This window comes from Amblyomma americanum, chromosome 6 (assembly GCF_052857255.1).
Source record: "Amblyomma americanum isolate KBUSLIRL-KWMA chromosome 6, ASM5285725v1, whole genome shotgun sequence".
In the NCBI taxonomy this organism is placed as follows: domain Eukaryota; kingdom Metazoa; phylum Arthropoda; class Arachnida; order Ixodida; family Ixodidae; genus Amblyomma; species Amblyomma americanum.
The window spans coordinates 11,539,074-11,561,459 of record NC_135502.1 but is presented as its reverse complement, the minus strand read 5'-3'; the positions used below and the strand labels follow the sequence as shown (position 1 = coordinate 11,561,459).

At 44.1% G+C, this 22,386-nt stretch overlaps 1 protein-coding gene across 1 annotated transcript; it reads right to left on the bottom strand.

Moving 5' to 3' along the window:
* Positions 1 to 1,950: 1,950 nt before the first annotated feature.
* On the bottom strand, positions 1,951 to 20,384 carry trsn (translin). Its single transcript, XM_077668544.1, has 6 exons — positions 20,193 to 20,384; positions 19,036 to 19,129; positions 16,598 to 16,694; positions 13,443 to 13,558; positions 8,669 to 8,748; positions 1,951 to 2,346 (listed from the first exon to the last, which is right to left on the bottom strand). The coding sequence occupies exons 1-6, from the start codon at positions 20,262 to 20,264 to the stop codon at positions 2,107 to 2,109; spliced, it is 699 nt and encodes a 232-aa protein (XP_077524670.1). The 5' UTR covers positions 20,265 to 20,384; the 3' UTR covers positions 1,951 to 2,106.
* Between the last annotated feature and the right edge of the window lie 2,002 nt (positions 20,385 to 22,386).

Genomic DNA, 22,386 nt, shown 5'->3' with positions numbered 1-22,386 from the left:
TTTATGTCCGGTTTGCACTGCGACATTTTGTTTTGCCGACAGAAGGCTGCAAGGGTATTGAAAGCTTGCTCTTTTTTTTGCCTGAACACTTAACTTTTCATTGTACACAAGAACATGGATGAACACATGTAGTGGTGATGTTATACAGTGGAGCCTCGTTATAACGAAACGGTTTATAACGAAATGATGGATATAACGAAGGAGTGACGATTCAACTTGGAAGCTCAGCCAACACGGGCTATAACGAAGTAATGACCGGGCCCCTTGCACTTCGTTAAAATGAGATTCAACTGTAGCATGGAGGTGTGCCTCAGATTGCAATGACAGCAATGAATGTTCTCAATATCTTTCTTCTTTGAGCAAAGAATAAAACGGTAGTGATAACCTTCTTTAGATACAGCATACATTCATGTCTCGTTAATATAGACACTTTGGTTCTTGAGCAAAACCGTCCATAAAGTGAGTGAGTCGTTCATAATAACAAGACATGAGAAAAAAATGTTCAGAAAAAAAAATCCTTATGATTAATGTTTGCTTCTGTGCTTAGTGGCGAGCAGTGAAGGGGAAATGATGCAATATCTTGCGAACTCAAATTCCATTATCCTAGTCGCTGTTATCTTCAAAATAATGTAGTGCAGTCTGCAGTGTTAAGTGGCCCGTGAGATGCGTGTTGGAGTCTCACGGATCGATTACCTATCTCCTAGTACGAGTATTCCCACCACACGAACCAGTGGTACATTCTGTACTTTTTCTGCTGACAGCTGCTGAATCCAGTCTTCAACCTAGCAAAACCTGCAGAGATTTTCGCCACAGCCATTCACGCAATAATGCAAATGGTATACGGCTCGGTGACCGGGCACTGAAAAGCATGAAACCACAAAAAAGGCCATCACTCATGCGGGGGAGGGGGGTGGGGGGCGCACTGCCTTTCGCTGGCGTCCTATGCCCAAAATAATGTAATTGTCCGGACAGCGAGTTTCCATACAAACGAGGTGTAAACACATCGAAAAAGTTTGGTCCTGAGAAAATTTGTTCATAATTCGAGTCATCCACATTAACGGGGGTCGTATTAATGTGGCACAACTGAATTACCAATATTCGAAGTAAAAAAAAAAAAATGTCCATTTTGGTACGGTTTTGAGCAACAAAAAAAAGGGTCCCTTGAGGCTTAAACTAAAGTAAAATGCTTTTCACAAAACACAGCCACGAAAAGAAACCGATGTGTTGCATACTAATTTAAGCTCTTAATGTAATCATATTGCAATTTAATCTCAGCACAGTCAATTCATTAACAACATAACTTATGCCTGTAAGAACTACGCCAAGAGAGAGTTGGAGAGAAAATCGGAGTATTAAAGATTGTTTTCCTGTCTAATAATTTGAATATACTCTGTAGAATATCAGAACCTTGCTCAGTGAGAAATTTCAAAGTGAAAAATTTGACTACACATGAAAAACAAGCTTACAGAGTACTGCCATGAAGCAAGAACCGTAAAGCATATCCTAAGATGGCCAGATTTCTCCTGACTGGTGGAGTGACATAGACGGTAGCTATCGGGTGGCACAGCACAGTGCACTGCTGAGAAAAAGCAAGCAGCAGGCTCGGGTAACAAAAAACTGCCTCCTTGGCTACAATGTGAGCTAAAATGTGTGGCCCCGTCCATAGGGCCCACTGTAGCAAACTTGAGTTGATAGACTATCGTTTTTTTGCAACCGCTACTCTATCGACTGTTTTTGCAGTCATGTTAGTAATTCGTATAGTTCTGTGAGCAGGAAAGACTATTAACATTTTTGCACTCTGTATGAAATGTGATACATGCGGCATTTCAGGGGCAAGCATGAATACATTTAGCACAAAATTTTGGCAAACAGGTAACAATACTCTATGATTAAGACTTCTCAACGCGCATATCAGCCCCCTAAAAATCTACATTTCAAGCAATTAGCATGTGGCATTTTCACAGCTTTATTTAAAGAACAAAGACAAAATGAACATTTTTACCTTTCATGACTTTGTCTTCGCAAATACAAACATTAAATAATGATGAATGCAGAATGACAAAGAACGAGAAAGTCAGTAGCCAAGCCTGCACAAGATGAGGTCCACTAGCCACTCTTGGGCACCGCATCGGCATCACCTGAAGGCTTGAGTCCTCGGATCGAGAGATCATAGACTACTTCTTCAACCTTCTTCAGGTCATACTTCAGTGCATCAAACTTCTTGCGCAAGTTATCATTCTTCAGGTTGAGCAGCCGGAAACCTAAGTTCATCTCAGTAACAAATGCAGAGATCTTCATGGGCCAGCTGTAATTTCCAGCAGTCACGCTGTTCACAGCAAAGCGGCTCTGTGGAAGGTGTGAAGCACAAGACATGCACACAAGCTTTGTCAGTCCTGCAAAACAGCACATGTTTATGAGAACTGCTTTGATGAGTTTAAACCATCCTATACAAAATACCTTTATTGCTGAGCATGTTCCTGGCTCCATTTTTTCTGCCAAAAATTCTTTCAGATATGACACATGATGTTGATGGCCAGTGTTATCTTTTCATCCAAAGCAATTTTTTTTATGTCTGAAAGCCTGAATGTGAGATCTAGCTATCAATAAAAGCAGCAATTAACACATTAGACATCAGCCTCTGCAATGGCAGCAAAATGATGCTTCTTATCTAGGTGAACTCGGGAAGGAGAAAGCTGAGAATGCCTTCCATATAGTAACATCTTCTGCAGTGCCCCATGAACCAGTACAGTATGCAGCTGGATGCAGCCAAATGCCAACTTCAATTTCACATCCAGCCATTAGTTGATGGTTCCTGCTGTTTACTAACCTCCGAAATTTCTAGTAAATTTCCCCCCCCCATATATTTAAACCGGTGACTCACTGCACATATGGCTCGAAAACGAGTAACCAATACACTAGAGCCTTGTTAATGCAAAGCCTGTCAGACTGCATAAACTATTCAAATTAAGTGAGTTTTAAAATGATCTAATATCAAAGCAGAAATGAAAAAATTCCCCATACCTATAAACTAAGGTGACCTTGAGCACAGCTCTCTTAGCTGTGCACTTAGTAGCCTCACTCATCCCAGTAGAACTGGCCAGGTGTAATGTGCCGCACTTTTGTGTCCTGCTTATATAGCTGCCTGTCAGTTTTATAGTTCACTCTGCATGGGTCACCACATGCAACTCGCTTAGTTCTGTCGCTGCATACGCCATGACCGTGGCCACATTTTGCATCATGCTTATATAGCTGCTTCTGCTTCAGAAGCATGTACAGCTTGATCTTGATGTTGGCATTGCTGAGCCTCTGCTTGAGTGGCACGTTTCACAACTGAGTCTGCCTCACTCATCAGTGGTAGAAATGGCTGGACGTTTCTGTTGCACTGTTGCGCCACAATGATACAGAAACTCTCTCCGGCCACAGGATCACGTGGTCAGCAACCTTCAGGTTACAAAACTGCTCCACAGCCACCACCAAGGCCTGTGATGACTCCTTTAGAGCTGCACTCTAAAATGCACAGGCGATCATATGATGTGATGCGACAAAACTGCGTTAGCAATATTAGCTATACAACTCTATTTTATGCTAATCACCCTCTCATTGCATCTTAGAACATGATTTCGCCGTGGGCTTCTGGTTACTGGAAGCTTTTGGAGGCTGGAGGTGGGTAGAGGTATGTTGATGGGTGGTGAGTAGAGGGCCTCTGGTGAGTGGAGGCTTGTAGGTGGGAGATGCATTTTAGTGCGCTAGCAGTAACACCCCCACTCAACATTTTCACCACTGTCTGTCTAGCCAGTGGGTTTCCTCTGTCTGTATGGCCTGTGGACAACCCAGTAATCTAGGTGGGACACTTAAGTCACGTGACCTTGTGACATCACCACAACCTGCCCACAGGATTGTGAGAAAACTGCCCACCGTGGCAGGTGACGGTTCAAATAATGATTTGCCGCGAGAGGTTGCGCGGGAAGAGCAATCTTGTTCTCACAAGCCCCACTGAAGGCAGCACCTGCCATCACAGGGCATTGGCGCATCGCTTAACTGCTGTACAACTGCGCCAGGTGTGGTACGAGGACTGCCAGCGATATATGAATGTAAAGCAGAGAATGACCAATTCTACATACAGAGCAATCCACTTATAACGATATCGAGAAAACTGGAAAATCCAATCGTTATAACCGATTATCGTTACATCTGGACTGGCAAAAAAAAAAAAAGAACGAAAAGAACACATGCGTGTCTTTCCCCATGCATGTTGCCACCACCACCGGAGCTCCTGTCAAGGGAGCAGAGGACCTTTGCGCTCTGCCAAGCTCGCCAAGCGAGTCACCCCCCACCCTCCGAAGCTCCCATCAAAAGATAAACACGCCCCGATGTTATCTGCGCACAGCATCTTGGGGCACTGCCAAAGTCTGCAATGCGGACAGTGCAAGATGTGCAATCTGCAAGAAAAGCGAATGAAAGAGACAGGGTTGCTTGCGCGGCAGCAGCCTAGCAAGCTACTCCCTCCAGCAATTCTGACGAGGATAGCGCTTGATTCCCAAAGCTGTAGGCGACGCTCCCTCGCAGATTTCACCACGCTGGTCCATTTGGGGCATTTTACCTCATTCACTTCAAAGTACCTTAATTTTGTAGCAATAGCTACACTATGCCACCTCTTTCAGCGTGGCACCACTTGAGCTCTGTGGCGGCGCCATTGGTCACGTGGTGCGGAGCAGCTGCTGCTGCCGGCGGCGCGACGTGCCAGCGAAACCGAGCTGCAACAGCTGTGCACATGTGCAGTGTCAAGTGGGACGAAGATGAAGAAGGAACGCCCAGCGAAACGAAGCGGCGAAAGACTGACTTTGCAATTCAACTGAGCAAGTTCCACTCGGCCAGATGTAGCTATCGCGTCACTACTGGTTTAAACATACCTAACCACAGCCAATTTTTTTATCAAACTTGCAGGCAAATTTTGGTGGTAAACACCATCTGGGTGGCCAGAATCCTATCGTTGTATTCGTTATTTCACCGATAATTGTATCATTATATACGGTTTATTTTTACATAGGGGCAATGGGAGAATTCATAAATCTAAAGAAATGGACCGTTATAAGCGATATATCATTATACAAAGGTATCGTTATAAGTGGATTACACTGTATAAGGACATTAACCAATTAAACGCTATCACATCATACCTAGGCGGAGCTTAACTCTTTCGTTACCATGCCACTATACTCCGTTTCATACTTAGCTGTCTACGCAGCCAAGGCTACGGTGCCTGTTTGCGATCCTCGTCCGCATCATAATATAGTGCGTCAAAAATAAAAATAGAAATGAATTGACAAGCAAAGTGAACAGTAGTTGATATTATAGTAGACCGATGGAAGTGTTTTATTTTGCAAATAGATTGATTTTTCTTTTATGTTTTTCAGAACCGAGTGACGCAGATTTTTCGTTTTCTCAGGCGCCGGCTGTATCAGGTTTTCGCAGCTGAGCCGGCAGGTCTGTTTGTGAAAATGGCGTCGCTGTCACCTGCTCGCTTGTTTTCTTCCCCCGCTTCGACTTCGAAAACATCTCCTGTTCGCCTCTTTTCCAAGGTGAAGTCTCCAAAGTTTTCTAAAGACTGCAAGGCGGTGATAGTTAATGTCTACGCAAGCATAAGGAAGCTCCACCCCGAGAAGACTGTGCGTGACGTTCTCGCAATTGTGGGCGAGATGACCGGAGTGAGCCCTCGGACAGTTGTGAGGTTTAAGAAAGAAGGTCTTTCTGGCGGAGTAAAATAATTGAAGCCACACTGAATTCTATCACCCCACAATTAATGATTCATTGTGTGCAGCATGCGAAAAAATCCGTGAACACCGAAAAACAGCGCCTCTCAGCACGTCCGTTGCAAACTCTCACTTCACTTTCGTTTCCCTGCGGAAAAAGTTAACAGCACGCTTCTTATTAAAGAAGTCATTTCATTTTGATAACAAAAAAGGCCACTTATATATGGCTCGCATTTAGACTTTCTATCTAGAGATTCGCCGAAAAAAGATAAAAAAAAAGAACAAACCTACGCTGAGGATCGAACCTGGGCCCCCTCACAAAATGAACAAACATGCCCGCGCTTCGTACCACTCAGCCACGACGCGAGGCGGAGTGACACATTTTGTTAGTTTTTTTTTGACGGACTACTTCCGTACCTTTGGCTGTGTAGACAGCTATGTATGAAACGGAGTATATGCATCGATCACCAGTGATCGATGGATTTGAAGCGTGATTTCAATGCTACCGGTGCCACCGAGGAGTTGTTGCACCATCCAGTGGGTTGTTTAGACATTTTACTTTAGTTTCTTGTGCAGTCCGTATTTCTCCCACAAGACGGCAATTTTTGAAATGTCCTTGAGGTTGAGGTTCCAGCATAGTGTGCTGGCAGGACAGTGTTAGCCGCAGGACCGGCATGTGCTTGAAAAAATTCCACTTCGCATAATTCTGCTGAGTTTGCAGCAGATTTTTTCGATGCATCAAGTAGCTGTGCCTCTAATGATGAAACTTCATCATCGAATTTTGATTCAGCGAAGAAACTGCGCAACCTCAGCATAAAATGTGGGCACCTGTCCACCTGTAGGGTTCGGTTCCCGCTTCTTGACTTTCGTGTGTTCCTGGAACTGGTTTACGCATCTCACTGACGTCATGAATTGTATTTCTGGTTTCTGTACTGTCTTGGCAACATATGGGTAAGATTCAGTTCCACAAGCCCAAAAAAAGAATCAGACTTCAGGCACAGTAGAAATCGGGGCACCGACCTTGGATTGAAGCTGCGTAATAGCACAAAGCTGTTCGCAAAAGCTATGGATGTTTTCAGACTGGTCCTAAATCATCTGAAATATCTCCTGAAAAAGTTAGTTTCTAGTAAAAAAAAGCATTCTAGAGAATTTTCAAGCAATTTACCGTCAAACGTCGCTGTAACGGACATGAAAATTACAAATTATTGGCTATATCGAACTGTTCCAAAATATTTTCAACAAAAACATGCATGTCTGACTTTATACATACAGTGAATGCGGTTTTCCACAAAATGGTTATAACGAACTGCCGAGTGCCAAGCTGTGCCCGCTTGAATGGAAGGTGGCAAGCTTTGCCTCATTACACGGGTGACTGGCAAGCGTTCGCGCCAAGATTGCGCCAAGATTCATGCTTCATTTTATATCATTTTATAATTTTATATTATGAATTTCGGCTATATTGAACTAATTTACGATTTTTAATTTATTTGCTATAACGAGGTTTCACTGCATCACCCCTTTATTTTCATGTGAGTACACCACCACATATGGCAGATGTACTTTTTGTGTTTCTGGAATTTTGTTTCGGCTTCTTCGAAAATGTTTTTAGCTCATATTAATAAACTGTCGAAAAGTACATTTATCAAGCTATATTTGGATGAATTGCATTTTATTTTGAAAATATTTTGCTCAGAGTGAAGTTTTTGGATTATAATTTCAAACTTTTAGTGGCTAGTTTATCAGCAAATTTGAAACATATTGTACATTCCAGAATGTTTAAATACTTTTTTTTCTCCCACAGATATTGTCTCATCGATACAACTTTTCTCTTAATTTACAACATCTTTTTGTGCGCTTGCCAATTTTTTTTGCAATATTCACACTAAGTATTTGTGTTCAAATAAATGGCTTCAGAAAGTATGTTCTATTCCTATCATTCTCATGCATATTGCATTTTTTTACACCTCGCCTTTTTTGCAGAAAAAAAATTATGTTGCAAACCTATCAAAAGCAGCAATTTTGACCATGGTAACGAAAGAGTTAAGTGTCCCCTCAAGTTTGAGTGTGCAAGCACTAAGGCTCACCCACTCACCGTTTTCGCCAATCTTTGTCTGAAGCCTGCTTGATGTAGCAAACAGAGCCTCGAACCTAAATGAAAGTGAAAACCGAAGTGCTAGCACACCTAATTCGCATTTGGACTAACCACACTAAACTGTCCGTTATTTTTTAGCGATGGGTGCACTTCTGGGAACCCATCGGAACACCTCCGGCAGAATGCTTGCTGCAAAAGTGCTCTTTCTAGTTTTCACAGACTCCACGCTAATAAGGGATGGGTTGCAAAAGAAACTGGCTTCAATCTCACAAGTTGTGCAATGAATTTTTCTCAGTCCCATGCCTTAAGCTAAACCACAGAACCTGGTTACTGTGATGAAACAAATGCTTCTACCTCCGTGCTGACAAGAACTCAATGCCCTCATTGTGTTATGTAGAAAAGTAAATCATTTGAACACCAAGAATGCCCTTCCCGGTATGGCAGAAAACCTGCAGAGAAATTGTCTCAGACATCTCTCACTGCAATAAAATGCTGACAACCAGTCAGTATTTGCACTTGCTTCATGAAAATGACTTTTAATTCAATGGAGCCAACACAGAATCCTATATCCATACACCCTGTGTCTCACACGAGAGCTACCAATAACAATAAAATGCAGGTGAGAACACCTTCGATACTGTAGGCTCAACTGTAGTGGTAATGATAGAGGAATTTAACAGAATTATTACCACATATTAAAATTTAAGCCTGAACTGGCACAACGGCATGTAGCGTGCATGACAAACTCTGATGGAAACCTAAGCCAGTAGAAGTGCATTCCCTAGAGTTCAGAAAAACACGATTTCCACCCCTTCAGCTGACTTACCAGCTCATCGGCCAGCATGAGAAGCCCACTGAGATAGTCATCCAGATCCAGGTGGAAGCCCTTGTCTTGATCTACGCACACTGCAGTTAAAAAAAAAAAAAACGACCTGGTGGCAGCGTTTCCACAATAAGAACTGCACAAAGCACTGCTACTTGACCCTCTATGCACTCAGTGCCTTGCTCCTGTTGACACAGGAGGTGCTGCAGTCCCATCATGGGGCAGGAAGTAACACAATAAACATGACTGGCAAACAACAAAACATGGCATTGTCACAAGAGCCACTAGGAGGCAGGCAGTGCACCTTTCACAACTCAAGCGACACCAAAGGACAGTCACCAAAGGCTTTGGCCAGTACAGAGCACCTCGTTATGGAAAAACATGACATGTGCAAGGCAGTTTAGCCGGGCCTTGGGAGAAAACTGGCATTATGTACAGTAGAACCCCGCTGATATAATCCCAGATGTTGTTTTCTCGGCTCCTACGTTTCTGTGAACCTGTCGCACTGCAGCTCTCATAGAAACCCATGCAATACAGACTCGGCTGTTACGTAGAGACTGTTGCAGCGTTCCCGCATGCTAGGTCGCGAATGTCACTTCACAACATTGCTTTACCCCATACTGGCACTTTGACAGCCTACATTTAGCGTGCGCAGAATGACGACGGCAGACCAGCCGAGGCAAGACTCTAGACTCGATCGGTGCTTGGCCAGCACCACGTTCCGGCTTCCGGCGCATTGCACACATGGTGAGCACACTTACAGGTGGCATGAGTCTTGTTGCAGCTGTTGGTGCAGTTCCAGCAGCAGCACTATGGCATAAACATGAACGATTGAACACGCAAAAAATAACTATGCAGCAGCAGATGCCACGTGGGCAATGCTAGAGTTGTGTAGGTTGGTGTACAAGCATGTTTCCGTCATACACATTTCCCTTATCATTTGCAGCTTAGAAACACAATTTCAAGGTACCAACAGAAGAAGACTCTGCAGGCTTAAAGTGGCTGAAGCGAATAACTGCACAGAAGTGCACACGCATGCATGAACGTCACTTGCTCTGCACACCCTCCCTCTTTGTTGCTGCCTCATTTTCTGCAACAACTGCTCAGGCAGATGAAGAGCCAGAAAGCCTTGCAAATTCCAGAGAAGCATGTTGCCCCTCCTAGAAGTAAGAGAAAAAGAAGGTAGACAACAATGTACATTTTCTCAGGCATGCTTCCTGGCTTGTACATTCTTTTTTCCATGGTCCCATGAAAAAAAGGCGAACTGTATATGGTAAGCTCTCAGGACACTAGTCTTAAAATCTACTTTCCTTATTTTTAGGCTAATCCCAATGAAACTATTAACCTTGCTTAGTTTTTTTATGCTGATTTCAAATATGCAATTGCTGTCTCAATACATCATTGCTTCCTAAGATATTTAGTTGTAACTACAGTCGAACCCCGCTACAACGAACGTCGCTTCAAGAAAATTTTCACTTCGACGAAATATTTCCAATTCCCCGTCAGCCCGCCATAGAAAGTAATGGAAGAAATTTCTCATGACAACGAACAATTTTTGGCCCGTTTTTCTGCTTAAACTAAATTTTTGCTATGCGAAGCTGGGTTTAAAAACCTATCTTACAATAAAACAAGCATATCGCCGCCCATCTGTGTACTTCCGTAGGTCCACGCTGCTTGTTTCACTAAACTTTCGCAGGAACCAATTGATCCACTCATTCAAACGCACATGAAGACCGCCATTGCTTGGTGGTGATGACAATCGGGCTGGCTGCCTTGCGACAAAGCGTGGGTGCAAGCTCCCGTTTTCTTCCAAGCCAGAGCTGCAACCAATCCGTCGTCAAAGGACGCAGCAGCCCGCCAACAGCAGCAGCTTGTTTGCAATCGACACGAGCATGGCGACATTGTCTAGGAAGCGCAAGTTCCTTTCTCTTGAAGAGAAGGCACTAATTATTAGCGCGGCATCCAGTGGCAGGAAAAAGGGAGATGTTGCAGCGGACTTGCACAGATGTTGCAGCGGAAGATGCACCAGCCCTGCCATCTGCATTGCATGTGATGGAAGCATTTGATACCGTTCGTGCTTTCTTTGTGCGCATGACGACAACATTGCGATGCAGTTATTGGCCGAGTGTGATACTCGCACCACGACACTCATGTCCACTAAAAGGACGCAAGCCAAGCAGGCCGAATTTTTTGGAAATAAATGATATTTTTGAACAGTGCAGTCCAATCTTAGTTTTTGGGCTGATTTCGGCACAACGAAATTTCCACTTCAAAATTTTTCGCGCACCCTGCGAATTTTGTTGCAGTGGGGTTCGACTGTAGCAACTGACTGGTATACCTCGGTGTAAAAAGAATGGCACAATAAATTTTATAGCATGGCTACATGGTACGATGAGTAAAGAGAGCATTGCCCACATTATCCTAAATGGTAACATATAGCACTTCAAATATTAACATTCAAAGTTTAATATCAAGCATCCGTAGCCTTTGCACAATCGTAAACTTTTGAAGCCTGAATGAACAATTGTGCTTTGAACATCACAGCTTATCCCCGCCTAGTAAAAAAATTACATCTCTGTCTGCCCCAAGATGCAGAAATATTGACGCAGGAAAACAGCCACGTGTCCAAAATCGCATGCCTTCTAATCTGCTTCTGTGCAAATTCAGCCCACACGATGATCTAAAAATGGCACACTTTGGGGTTAAAAGCCATAGATTTCAAAAATGCCATTTATAGACAAATCAATTTTCGGGTGATTTTTTGACATCAAAGACTAGTGTCATCCCTTAAAGTCTTAAAAGCAGTCAAAATATTTTAAACAAGCAATTTCAACATGCAAAGTACCGAAATATTCAGTATACTGAATGTGCATTATTAAAATCTAAGGCATCTACACAGCTTTATTTTCCAATGCAAACTCCACAACACAAACTGAACATTCAGTTATAAATTTCAATGAAAAAAGTGCTGGGCAGCGGATAGCAGTGCACAGCTATGGCTGGCAAAGAGCAATTCCACTGATAGCGTGACAGTAGCAGCAGCTATCCCCATTTCCATCACAGCTCACATGGCATTTCCTACCCTGCCTATTACAGTGAACTCTACCCTCTACAAGGCTGCTCTTCTATTTGCCAGTGCATACCTTCACTCAAAACCTTTATGCCACGGGTCTCTTCCTTCCATTTTAAGACCTCATCCAAATCCACATGGACTGCCAAACAGCGCCGCTCACTGGCACCCCTCACGACTGGTGGAACCTGTAGCAGGCCGGTAATCTACCAATCGATCTGCTTTATAATATGCACAGCACTCTCTTGCCATCAGATCTCCGTGCTGCCTACTCCCATAAAATATATGACCTGTGCCATGCACGCGGGTAGCCGACATACCCATGTCTCATGTCGCACTGCTCCTGCTTTCGCCCACACCGCTGCATATGCAAACACCACAGTGTACCGAAGTGGCAATATTTGAGCAGGTTTGTGTTTCATCTCCACCCTCCCTCCACCAACAACTTTACTTCCACCCATTGCTCATGCAACTGTTTCCTTCACACCACCTCCCTCCACTCACTTTTATGCTATATATACAGCCTCATTGGACACTATGTGTGCCTTCCAATTCCATGCCTTATTTGAAGACCTCCATGATGAACTTTGATTCCCTCATCTCTCTTAGACATGTCATAGTTGAGTGGACATCTAGCCAAGCTGGAATTAGAGGCAATGAGTAGGTACACCAGCTTGCCTGCAATACTCTACACCATGCATGGGTGATCCCCTGTTCAAGTTCACCAACCAGTGGAAAAGCCCTACTGTCACCGAAGCGAATCACGCAGCACCTCTCTTTTGTGAATGAATCCCTCCTGATGCCTACTTCCACCCACTTGAATCTCGCCATTACCCATCCCCTCTAAGAAAATGCAGCTCAATACGCTCTGCTCACCAGAAGACGTTCCTCCTCTGAGTGCACTCCTACCCTTCGTGTCCAAACTGCCCCTACCGTCATGGAAGCTTAGCATGCTGCGTTTGTGTTGCCCCATCGCCCTGCAATCTCCATACTTCCTCATCCCCAATCCTCCACCTAGCATGACTCACTAACTCACCCTGGTGCAACAGGCCAAGGAAACAAATGATTCTCTCTCTCTGACGATGCCACTACCATGGGGAAGAAGGGGGTCGGAGTGGAGGCATCCCCTCCATATGGCCCTTCACTCAATTATCCCTGGCCATCACTGCCTGGGAAACAGTCCTTGTCCTTGCTGGCAGTGGAAGCGGTGTACAGTGGCTTCGGCTGCCACCACCAGAATCATACAGACTACAGTGTGGCAGAGAGCGCCGGTGAGCAGACATTTGCTCAATGTTTTGTGGTGCGAACTGAGGAACGTGCAAAGTGCTGGCTGAAGGCCCTTTTTTCAAGTTTTCATATGAAGATTTAAAAATCTCTGTATTTCACCATGAAAACTTTTTGTCATAAGCGAAATAACCGACATTTCGAGAGATGTGAGTTTGCATTAGTGATGGTTTACTATAAATGAGTACATTCCCGACACCACCTCATCAACATTTAATCCCATTTTTCCATATTGTTGGCACCACAGAATGGAAAATGTATCTTTGGCAGCTGCGAAAACAATGCACAGTAACAGCAAACTGCACTGCCTTGACCAACACAGCAATAGTTTTTTCTATGCCTGCTTTCAGTGCACCCGGTTTAGCAATAGATGGGGCTTAGGCATCGCTATGGCAGTGTGACTGATGGCAAGTATTCACTCACAGCCCAGCACATCAGCCACCTGATCACGTTGCACGAGACGCTCTTCCTCCAGGTAGATGCTGAGGGCCACCAGGAAGCATAGCCTCTGGGTCACAAACCGCCAGTGGTCATGGAACCTGCATCCACAGACAAACAACGCTGGTAAATTTCCACAGCAACAGAAATGCACCAAGAGGAATGCATGCATGGCATGGCAGGTTCAAATGTTAAACTGGTCTTGCTAGCCACATGCAGCACACATGCATGCACATAACATAGCGTGCGTGCTGTTTCAGCATCTTGCTTGTTTGTTTAGTTCTCGCAATGAAAAACTTATGGCTCACATGTTCAGATGAGGTACATATCTGCACTTAGAAGTGTCACCTGCTGGCATGCTGCTCTAATGCAACGTGATGTAAAAACAGTGACTGAAGCTTCATCACAATGATGAGCTGACCAATTTAAAATTTAAGATTTGTGATGCCATCCAGGCAAATTAGGTAAAGGCACCCCAATCACATGACCAATAGCCACAACTTATAACACTGCGAACCTGTGGGTGTTATCCAGAACTAAAGCAAAACTGAGAAGAATTCAACAAAGTGTGGCGTTCCCAGCTACTGAAAATAGTGGAAATACCTGGGAACTGCACAATTTGTTGCAGTCTTATCAGTTCTCTCACTGTTTGAACAAGTGTTTCTATGAACACCACGAAGTGATAAATTTCGCCTCTTATTTAAATACAGATGCCGTTCTCAATTTGATCCCTAAAGTGAACATGACGGGAGCTTAAAAAATGACCCTGGTGCATCTGTATAGTAGGTGAAAATCTAAAACTCAGTCATCACATTTGCTTTTGACCACAAAACAATATAAATAAGCTGTCATGACGACCCTAGGCAGAAAACTGATGAATTAGATGTTTTTTGGCACGCTCAACATCTTGGCACCAGGATTTGCTCCGGAAACACAATAGCTAAAAAGTTAATTATTCAACTGACCAAAATACAAAAACACTCTGAGTAACCACATACAATGGTCAACAACATGGTTGAAGTGGCCTCAGACTATTTTTAACCTTTGGCTAAAGACAGCTGGGACACCTAGCATATATGGTGTGACGCGTGACAGGTGGAAAAAGAAGTACAACACATCAGCAAAAAAAAATCACATTAACACGCCCTGCCAAGTATGCAGGTTCCTTCTTGGATAATGCAAGGAAAGGAGTGCTGATGCACAGATGACTCTGTCCGATTATTCTGTGTTTCAGTAATTTCCTTCGTAGTGCGATCCTTGCGTTTACTGTGCGTTCTGCACTTATCAAACAATGGTCTGGACTCCTTTTGCATTTATTTTGTGCATTTCTTTATTCATTTCTTTTGTGATGTTTTAAAAACCATGAGGAACAAACTGGCCTGCACCTAAACTCTTATATATATTTTTTTTCTCTTTGTTGCATGGCACGGGCCCACTGTTTTTCTAAAAACGTAGGGAAAGAACTCCCTGAAAATGTGAATATCAAATTTACTTGCTAGAACAACTATAGATGTCGAGATCAATACAGTAATTAGTTCTAATACATTCCAAGGGGTTAAAGTCCACAAAGGCATGTCATGGCAAAGTGATACAATATGTAGTGCAGCATGCAGGGTTTAACATCCTAAAGCAAACAGGCTAAGAGGGTCGCTGTAGTGCAGAGCTCCAAATTAATTTAGACCACCTGGGATTCTTCAACATGCAATGACATTGTGTAGCACACTGGCATTTTTGCGTTTCACCTCCACAGAAATGCAGCAATCGTGACTAGCTTAGAACCTGTGTCATGGCAAACTGTAAGGTTCGATCTGACATCTCAAATTCAGTTAAGAACAGTGCTTTGAGAAGTATTTAGTATTCATAACTAAAAAACTTTGCAATGCTTTATATATTACTGCTGCCGTGACAAAAATCTCCTTCAAAATCTTGATGTACAATCATGCTAGAGCAAAAATTGAACAACAGGTTGCATAGCTCCTAGCACATTCAGCGCAGCAGAAGTCTTGATGCTTTTTTACCTGTCCTGGAACTTCAGCGCAACACTAAGGGAGAACTTTGTACATGGCTTGAAGTGACCACACTGCCATGTCAGTTAGAAAATACATCCTTCTATTCAAACAAAGGCCAGCATTGCTCATTACATGTGTGGCCTGAGATTACTCGCTCCTTGTTGCCCTGTAGAAAACACTAGGTAAATGTAGAACCTGTGTCTAAATTATGCTATTTTTATGAGAAAAAAAAAAATGAGCTGTAGTGCCTCATTGCATTCCACTCTATGCTTAACGTTGTTTTATAATGCTTTCTTTATGATACTCCTAATGCGGTATCTCTCCATGTTGAAAAGCTTTTTTAAAGGCAGAATGGCAGCTCACTACCCTATAATCAATGCTGGTGCCTCTTATGGCAGATGGTTTTGCTCTTGTGTTTAGTGTTTCACTTCAGATAAGCCTCACAGCCAATAAAGCTATCAAAGGACCCTGACATAACTCAGCGAGCAACCAAGGCATTACAGCTGACGTCTAAACCAGCTGCTCATAGACAGCTGCTCAGTGGACCAATGCTTAGCCTCAAAATCTCAGGGCAACCACTTCCTGGCTCATTCATTCATTTGGTGCGTGCATGATCAGTGCCCATCGCTGTGAAACTGTTCACAATGCTGGTATGTTATAGATCAAGTTGAAAGACTTCCTTTTTCTTTGAGTGGCTACTATGCCAGGAATAGAAGCCCCCGCCCTAGTTTCGATTTGCCACAGCAGTCATTCTCCATGGCAGGCCGACGAAAAGTTTCAACAGGAAAAAAAAGGAGGGCTAGTTGGAGGCTGTTCATGATGAAAATTTGTAGGTGCAAACTTTACAAGCAGACAGAAAAACAGGATACAGGTCACATACTTAACCAGCAGAGAGAAAAAGAGGATAAAGGACAAGTGCTGTGTCCTGTGTCCTCTTTTTCTCTTCACTTGTAAAATTAGTGCCTACAAATTTTCGTCATTGAACAGCTTGTTGCTACCTTCATGGAGGTAAAGAAGGCAGCTTGCTCAGAAACAAAATAGCAGTGCCATCACTAATTCCGCTGCCAGGCTCACTCACATGCAGGCACGGTAAATATGTAAGCGAGAATGAGTTGAAAGTGCATGACGCACCTGTAGTACTGCCCCGCTGGAATTTTGGACTTCAGCACTTGGTACTGGTCTCGGATGGTGGCAAACTGTGCCTTGCTCTTCTCACAAACATCAGGGACTGCAGGCAGTCAAGTGTTGACCAAACAGTCAGCTTGTACATTAGGAACTCTTTTCACAAAAAAAAAAAAATCTGCCTAGGAAGCATGAACCATTTGATACCCCAGTCACACACACATTTTCTAGTTTTGTTGAGTTTGATCTACATCAAACCTTTTAAATGCCTTCAAGACAAGTTGCTACTACACAGCCAGTCTCCATTTTTCTGACATAGAGAGTCTGCCTTTAAAGAGGAATGGCAAGATATGTCTGAAGCAGCACGCCACAACCTACAAGTGCTGGTGATTTCGCCTTGTGGCCATCTTTTGAGGGAAACACTTAAACTTAGTGCGGTAGCAGAGGAATGTTCTAGTAAATACCTGTGTTTGAGTACTGAGCAGTCAAAGTTTTCAGCGTATGCAAGTACAGGTGTGGACAAAAGTAAACAGCCCAAGTTGTTGCCTTCTAACATTTTCCATACGTTGCCTGATTGAAACTGGGAGCTGTGGTATGTGCAGGCAGATAGCGGATGCGAGTGCGCCTTCTAATGGGCAAATCTTTCTTCATGTCCTATAAGAAAAGCATGATCACACTTAGAGCAGAATAGCATGCTCCGTTTACTTATGTCCGCACCTGCACATCAAAGGGTTCACTATGCTTAAACTATATTGTGAAGAATACATAGATTGTGTAGTTTTAAGAACAAACAGTTATTTTATTATTTAATAATTGGCGCACTTGCACAGAGGGTTCACGGGAGCTGACGGCAGCCTCTGATTGTGCTTGCTGAACTCAAATGTGATCAGTGAAGCATGCTTGAGCTGAACAGGATGAAAATCAAGTCGGTTGGCAAACAGTTAGTGTTCCTAGAACATTGAGTTCGATCAACGCTGACTCACTCTAGCAGGATAAAAAGTGCCTGAATGACACCGGCACAATAAAGCAATGATGCGTTCCGAGTTTCTTCACAGAAAGAAATTCACTTCGTGGAAGAGGGGCAGCTGGCTTCCCCCCTCTGAGCCTTCCTCAAAACATGGCACAGAATTTCCTGATGTAGGTACGAGTTTCCCAGAGTTTAGTGTTTCAACCTTTACCCCTCAGTTAACAGCTGTGCGTTTGATTAACAACTTTGGAACTGTTTTCACAAATGAAGAGTGGACTTCTTTCCTTACACACAAAAAAAGGGTGGGGGTGGGGGCAAAGATACGAGTTAATGCATTTTTGCATATTGAAATGTTACCTGGACTATGAGGCATCACATAGTGGATTCCCACAAATATGGCCATTAATATTCTTTACTGTGAACAAAAATTCTGCACATCATCCTGTGCTTAGCGGCAAGACAACAGCTGGTGTGTCACTGCAGCAGGTTAAGATATAATACATCCAATAAGCAGAAAGAAAACTGGATGATTTTGACTTTTCTTCTTCTTGGTTAGCAACAGCTTGCAATTACTTTTTCACAGCTTTTCAATGCATATAGGCAGATTTTGGGCAATGCTGTTGAACAAGGCAACGGCTTCCACCTCAAGACAGAATTTTTTATTCAGGTGAAAGCCTTAAAAGCCCTATTGCAAGAAAAGCCAGCAGCATGTGTTAGTATGTGTACTCGCAGATAGTACAGGCAATCCCAGTGATGGCAAGAAAAATAGGGCGACATCATCAAGCAGCCATAGGGTGCACACAGGAAGCCGAGCATATATACCACCCCCTTTCCCCCAGCTGCCCTCAATGTGGTGCCAATTTTCCTCATTACATTCACACCAAAATTGTAAGAAACCATTTGTTGCACAGTGTTCCGGGTGGTGTCATATGATTTGTCGCTGCATATAGCTAACATGTACTAGTAAAGCGGGAGGCTAGCTTGTGACCGATTCAAACTGACGTATGCACCTTCAACTGTATGCCTTCCCAGACTCAAAGGAGTGCATATGGCAATGGCGCAAAACGACGAGGGACAGAGAAGAAAACACAGTACAAAACGCGAATGTCATATTATTTCTCCTTCCATATGGCATATGTCTCTTAGGGTGGAGGCTAGCTCCCAACAGGTATTCCAATGGAGTCTCTGAGCGTTTCACTCCGACCTTTGTGGAATCAGCGTTCGGAGGCGCAGCTTCATTTCATTTCTCAGCGCATAACCTGCGTCGAGGTCGAACGTTGACGATGACACACTAATGCTTTCGCCTTCGCCTTCACAGCACGTAAGCAGTCTTAAGTGGCCTCTAGATTTTTTTCATCAGACCACTGTCACTTTCATTCCTCCAGGCCAAACATGCCTAGGGTATATGAAAGCAGGGTCTATTCACCTCATCCTCTCCGCTATGTATTCATGTCTGGTGTGTCTATCATGACGAACTCACTGGTCGTAATGCCTGTCTGCTGGTGGATGGCTTGCAGCAGGGTGAGGATGCCACGAGCTGTCTGTTCCAGATCACGCACAGCCAGGCGGATCTCCTGCACAAGCAACAAACAGCTCTGTAAAGACATAAGCATACAGAGACATACAGTTGTCCACACACTAGTCTAAAGCGCCAAAGCAGCATGCACTTTTGTGCATTTATGACCATTGCCGCTGCCTGGCGGGCCTGATACAGCTTTTAAAGACATGAGGAGCTAAATAAAATCCATACGAATGTGCATACACAACAGCACCAGGTTTGGAGTCTTAGGCCACTAATAAATGACAGAAGTGTACTCCTTGGTGTGCCATTCGAGCATTCTAGACAGATGTGTGGGCGACTGTACAAAGGTTAAACCAACCTAGGTAAGTTTGTTGAAAAGCAAGGGAAAATACTTTGCTCTGCTTTTACCTGCATGCACAACGTGTCAATGCTTACACTGATGGACTTTCTTGTGCACGTGAGAGACGCAGACGGCGTTCTGGTGCAAAGAGTCCGATAAAAGAACACCTCTTCGCTTTACGCCAGAGCACCGTCAAGAACTTTGACATGCTCAATGTTACTGCAATCTCGCAGTAACCAGAGCATGCTATATTTTTGGGGGTTCAGCTAGCACCTTTTACTTTTTGCACAGCTGTAAACGTGCTTTAATAGTACCAGCTCTATCTACATCAACTTACAGCACGATTCAATTTTATTCTTTTAATAGGCTGAACTAGAATGCAGGGGAACGCAGCTATGATAGCTGGAAACCAAGCCACCGGCATCTTGGCGTCCACCAGAATACCCAACCGCTCGAACTGACCGCTCTAAAATTCAGTGCTGGCACAAGCGTTTGTACGAAGTTTTGGTGGCCGCGGTATCAAGCGGGTCCTTCAGCGTTCGTCTGCAACAAAGTGGTGGCACGTGTGTTCGAACGCCAGAGCGGTACGTCACTTAAAAAACCGTGTGCCAGAGAATGACATTTCCGGCCTCCGATATTCCTGCATCCAGAACCAAAAACAAATGATAGCTTTTAAACTTCCCGTACACACAAAGCATGTGCAGGTGGCGGTTTTGCATGAGCGCAACTAATGAAAGAGCGTTTTGACAAGACCGGTTGCCGAAGCTTAACTTGCCTCACGGACGTCTTGTTCATTGTCCAAGTACTCCTGGAACGAAAGGAACACGTCGCTCACGGACTGAGACATTTTAGACAAACGTGCTGAGATTATCTACGAGAATATGCGAGTAAAGCACAGGCAAACTTCTGACCGGCAGACGAAACGCAAACAGTACAGCATGCGAAACACGACGCCAACGGCGCTGCTCGTTCGTGGTTGCCAGATGTCATCGTCGATTTACGCCGATCAAAGATAAACCAAATAAAGAACTTATTACTTATTACTTTACTTACTTACTTTATAACTAAAGCCTTTTTAGCAAATGATTCATTCAAAAAGCAACCGAAAGAAGCAACTTTACCTTTTCAGATGTGTTGATTACAGGAAGAATTAATAACATGATCCAGTTGCCTTTAGTTACATCTCAATAAGAAACTCAAGCGATATTTTGACTAACGTTTTTTAAATACTTGAGAACTTTAAATCTGACAGCACCATGTGAATGGTTGATTTAGATTTCTGAGATATACCCTTAGCGGTTCAACGTTTTATTTTGTATTAATACTTCGACAAGTATCTGTAAAACCACAACCGAAACTTTGTCACGAGGTAGAGGCCAGGGAGTTTCATTTCATGTGCGCTATGGTAGTTGCGCTGCGTCCACACCGTGGCCGTGGACCCAGCGCAAATAAGCGATTCGATTCCTTTTGAAGCGAAAGCTTCACTACGCTACCTCGAAACGATTTCGCGGTGCTTGCGGTTTTGACCTTCAAGTGAGCCAGAGGTCAAACCAAGACTAAGCCATGGTATAACTATGATGTCCTACCACATGCTACCCCAGGCACCTCAATGTCAAGTCAAGGTCAAAGGACAAATGCAAATTTAAGGGACAATAATGAGATTATGACGTTGACACCTCAGTCGCGCTTTAAGCCACGCGGCAGTAGCGACCCATGGGTGATGCATGCGTTGACATTCACAACGTTGTAGCAGAAACGTCGGCGTTCTTTGTGTTCAGTGGCGTTGACAACGCTCTAGACGCCGATGATTTTTTAGGAAAGTAATGCGCATAACTGGCTCCCTGGGGCAGTGGACGCCTCAATCGCGATTTGAGGCACGTGGCGGTAGGGAGAGAGATATGTGGGCTGCATGCACTAGCGCTGACGTTGTGGCAGACACGCAGCACTGCAACAATAGGCCTCAGCGTTCATTGGGTGACCATCCTCTCACGATCAACCATTACCTGGCAGGATGGGCGCGTTGCCTATCCAGTGTGCGGAACGCACTCAACATGTGCGGAACGCACTCAAGCCGCGTCCACTTGCCCGATACACCACAGCTTTCGCTCTCTAACCAGGTTCAGCTGAACTGCAGCTAATTTTTTTAAAGCGAAAGCTTTACTACGCCAGCCAGCGAGCCATTTCGGCTCGTCGCGCCGTATGTCGTATGCCGTATGCCGTGGTCGACCTTGAGCCGCCGTTGCCTAGCAACGCCGCAGCCGCGCTCCAACAGATGGCGCCGCCATCGACGCCGCTCCCGTCACCGCTTGCTCCACCAGGGGCTAGATTACGCAACTGTGACAAATTCTGCCACAAGTTATTGACAGCGACGTCAAAATGACGACACGATGAGACGTCACCACGTGACGCAACGAGGAATCAGCCAATTACAGTAGGGCGGCGCCCCAAGTGCATTCGAGGAACCGTCTGCTTATTTTTCTGTAAAAATAAATAAGAAATAAGCAACGATGAAAATAACTAATATTTTATTTTGTCAAAACGTGTTTAAAGTTCGAAAATATTAAGCAAAACAAAAAGCGTTCGAAGTTGTGTTATTAAATTGACTGGTGGGTAACTTTCGGTGCCGCGGGGATGCGCTGACGGCGGTAAAAAGGCCGCTTTGCACTAAAGCAGCTGTTTCACGCCGTGTTATTGTTTTTTTTGCGCGGTGTCTGGAATCGAGCTACTGTGCGGTTGACCTAAGTGCGCAGAAAAATGTCAACAACTGCAGTGAAGGCGTGACTATACCGAGCGAATTTTCAAGAAGCGCTCGGTACGAAATCGACGAAGAAAACTTGTCGAAGTCTGTGTTGTTAGAGCAGCCCGCTCTTGCTTACATTTGGCGCCACCACATTTGGGTTCAACCACAGATATGTTTGTACCGCTGTTCTAAATTTCCTGATAGAATCTCACCGACTGCCTTGCTAAGT

Coding starts and splice junctions, on each gene's coding strand:
- trsn (XM_077668544.1), bottom strand. CDS start 20,264: ATGTCTCAGTCCGTGAGCGACGTGTTCCTTTCGTTCCAGGAGTACTTG. Junction 16,695..19,035: donor GCAGACAGGCATTACGACCA/GTGAGTTCGTCA, acceptor GACTGCCTGCAG/TCCCTGATGTTTGTGAGAAG. Junction 8,749..13,442: donor GGTGGCTGATGTGCTGGGCT/GTGAGTGAATAC, acceptor TTTTAACTGCAG/TGTGCGTAGATCAAGACAAG.